The sequence below is a fragment of the Eurypyga helias genome, unplaced genomic scaffold (assembly GCF_000690775.1).
Source record: "Eurypyga helias isolate BGI_N326 unplaced genomic scaffold, ASM69077v1 scaffold24306, whole genome shotgun sequence".
In the NCBI taxonomy this organism is placed as follows: Eukaryota; Metazoa; Chordata; class Aves; order Eurypygiformes; family Eurypygidae; genus Eurypyga; species Eurypyga helias.
Window position 1 is genome coordinate 1 of NW_010254983.1, and position 2,839 is coordinate 2,839.

Below are 2,839 nucleotides of genomic sequence, written 5' to 3' on the forward strand. Positions count from 1 at the left end.
CACAGAAAGGGTGAGAAAAGTGAGTTTGCTGAAGGAAACCCCGCACAAGGCTTGGTCAAACCGCCTGGGTGCCAAGAAGGGGGCGCCGGGTTTCGGTGCGTGGGCAGGACCCAAGGAACGTGCCTGGCCTGACAGCGGGACGGGGGGCTCCGGCAGCGGGAAGGAAAGGGTCAGGCTCCGCCAGGGCTCGGGAGGGGACGGTGCGGCGGTGCGACCCGATGTGCTCCCTGCCATGCCCGCTCCAGAGGCTGGATGAGGTGCTGCTCCTGATGCGCAGCCTCCAGAGGCACAGTGCAGGCACGCTGGGAACCGAACGTGTCCGTGGGGGCACGGCCCTATTGGCAGGGAAGAGCAATTAACCTACTGATGTCGCTGGGGGAGGGGATCTTCAAAGAGGACAGGCACTAAGGTTCATGCTCCTTTACCTCCCAGAGCGCTAATTCCGGAGAATTACAAGGCAAGAGGAGAACGAGCTCCCTTGCTGAGTCAGCGGCTGCAGCACTGGCTGAAAAAGCAGCGAGACTGAGGAAACGAGTGCCAGAAAAGCCTGTGCCAACGACACTGGAGAAGCCGTCCCAAGGAAAAATCCCAGACAACTTCGGTGTTCTAAAAAAATGCATTTTGAAGGTGGTTTCTACAACCTACGACAAGGAACAGCGAGGAACTGGCTTCCGCTTTTCTTCCCGGGAGCTCTGGAAATCCACTGCCTGCTCCTCGGGGGACCGACTGTGGGACAGAGCCCCCGGCGCTCGGGAAGGCAGATGGGTTCGCAGGAGCGCTGGGCCAGCGTTCCTCTGGTACAGCTGGGGCGACATCCCAGGGAGGGAAATGGTAACAAGCACTTCAGTCTTTTTCCCCCTTTTTGGAGCTGAACCTTTGGTCTCGGCCGGAATCCGAGACTTGACCCTGTCATAGAGCCTGGAAGTGCCTGTTGGCCCTGGCCACGTGCAGTGTCAGCGCTGGACGGGCGCTCGGGCTCGGGCTACGCTTCCCTCTGCCCTGCTCTGCACTCTTTCGGAGCTCGGGTGTGCCATGAAGCCCCCTCCCCGCGCTGGCACTGCCTGCCTAGCCCCTCTGAGAAGCTGCTCTCCCTCCAGCCTCGCCGGAGACAGGCGCGTGCGAGGGAGGGTAAACTCCCGCAGCGGGGCAGGAACCAGCTGTCGGCCCTCTGCTTTGGCTGCTGAGGGAAACCTCAGCGACTGCGCCGTCAGAGCAAACAGCGGCATAGGGATCGCAGGTTCTGGCCCCAGGACGTGTTCTATAAACGCTGTGCCTAACCTCGACGAACAAATGGGATGACAAAGCCACGACCTGGGCCTTAGCAGCGTGTTGTTACGTGTCTGCAGCTCGAGGAGAAGGGCCTGGGGGGACACGTTACCGGCCGTACGACTCTGCCCGTCACAGCAAACAGCTCGCTGCTCTGGGGGCTGCAGAGGAAGGGCCCGTGCATGGGGCTGGCTCCCTGGGGAAGCCTAAGTGTAGAAAACTGCCATTTTTGAAGGCTTCACTAATAACTGCTTTGAAAAAAGCAACCCAAAAAGTCCTCCAACAAAAACATCCCGCTAACCCCGCGACCCCGGCGTGAGGGTTCGCTTCCCCCCTGCGAGCTGGTACGTTTTCCGTACCGGCCGGCACTCACCGACACAACTGCACGAGGGGAAATCGTACTGGGTTTTGGCGGGTGTGTCCAACAGATTTTTGACAGGAGTATCCAGTAACTTGGAAGGTGAGTCTAAAAAATTATTGAGAACAGTTCCAGCTGTTCTTTTGGTCGGGGTTTTCTCAGCAGAGGAGTTTCCTTGCGGATCTAGGGTTGGGGTGTGAGTGTCAAAGTCTGCAGCACCGGTAGTTCTCGAGAGGATGGTGATGGGCCCTGCCGTTTCCACCTTCACATGTTTAGGTGACTTCATAGTAAAAGTCTTGTGATCGAACAGTGATTTGACCTGGATCTGTTTCAGCTGCTGCTCCATTGTCTCGATGATGCTCTTCTGTTGCACGTGCTCGCAGCCAAAGTGCTGATTCTCTTGTTTAATGGGTTTCCTCCACATTTTGTTTTCCAGCTGTCCGGCCGAGGGACGCATACAGGCGTTCGACTTTACACCGGCTTCGGTTTTTATGGGCTTGCGCGTGGGACCGGCCTCGGGCTTGGGTTGCTGGTACGCTTGCTGCTCCTGCTTCTGCAGGAGATGCCACCTCAGGGCAGCGTGCTTTGGGAAATCCTTGGGGGCTTGGGCCTGCAGGTGACAGCCCCGCTGGTCCTGCGGGTGCGGGGCCGCCGGCTGCGCTAAGTACCGCTGAGGGACGTGCGGGGCTTGTTGGCCCGGGAGGTCCGGGCCCAGGCCGCCCCCGTAGCGCTGCGGCTGCTGGAGCGCTGGTAGCGGAACCGCTGGAGCTGGCTCTTCTTCCTGAAAGCAGTGATTGGCGTCTTGCTTGGCGGTCACGTTACTGGAGAAATACTGCGCGTGCTGCAAGTCCTGCAGCTTGCTGGCTCCGAAGCGCTCCGCGCTCCCGGTGTTTTCCTTCTTCTCGGCAATCAAGTGCACGTTGTTTGGGCAGGGATGCTGCGGACCGGTGCTGGCTTTCTGGGTGTAATGGGGAGCTTTGTCGTTCGTGCCCTGTACCTGCTCTGGGCCCAGCGGAAGGTTACGCAGCGGGAACGCAGCTGACTTCAGGTACACATTCCCGGCGTGGAAACACTCCTCGGCTTTAAGCCGACTGAAGGATGTCCTGTCCAGCAGCTGCTCGGCGCTGCTTTGGGAGAGGGCAAGGCTTTGGGGCAGGTCTGTATTTTTCATCTGCAGAGCCTGCTGCTGGTTCGGGCTGAGCTGTGGACCGCACG

At 59.4% G+C, this 2,839-nt stretch overlaps 1 protein-coding gene across 1 annotated transcript in view; it reads right to left on the bottom strand.

Annotated features, from left to right (window-relative positions):
* Positions 1 to 1,562: 1,562 nt before the first annotated feature.
* Positions 1,563 to 2,839, bottom strand: part of LOC104510821 (methylcytosine dioxygenase TET2-like) — a 1,850-nt gene continuing 573 nt past the window's right edge. Inside the window, exon 2 of the mRNA XM_010153192.1 lies at positions 1,563 to 2,825. Coding sequence (XP_010151494.1) covers positions 1,563 to 2,825 — 1,263 coding nt within the window. The remainder of the gene's footprint in view (positions 2,826 to 2,839) is intronic.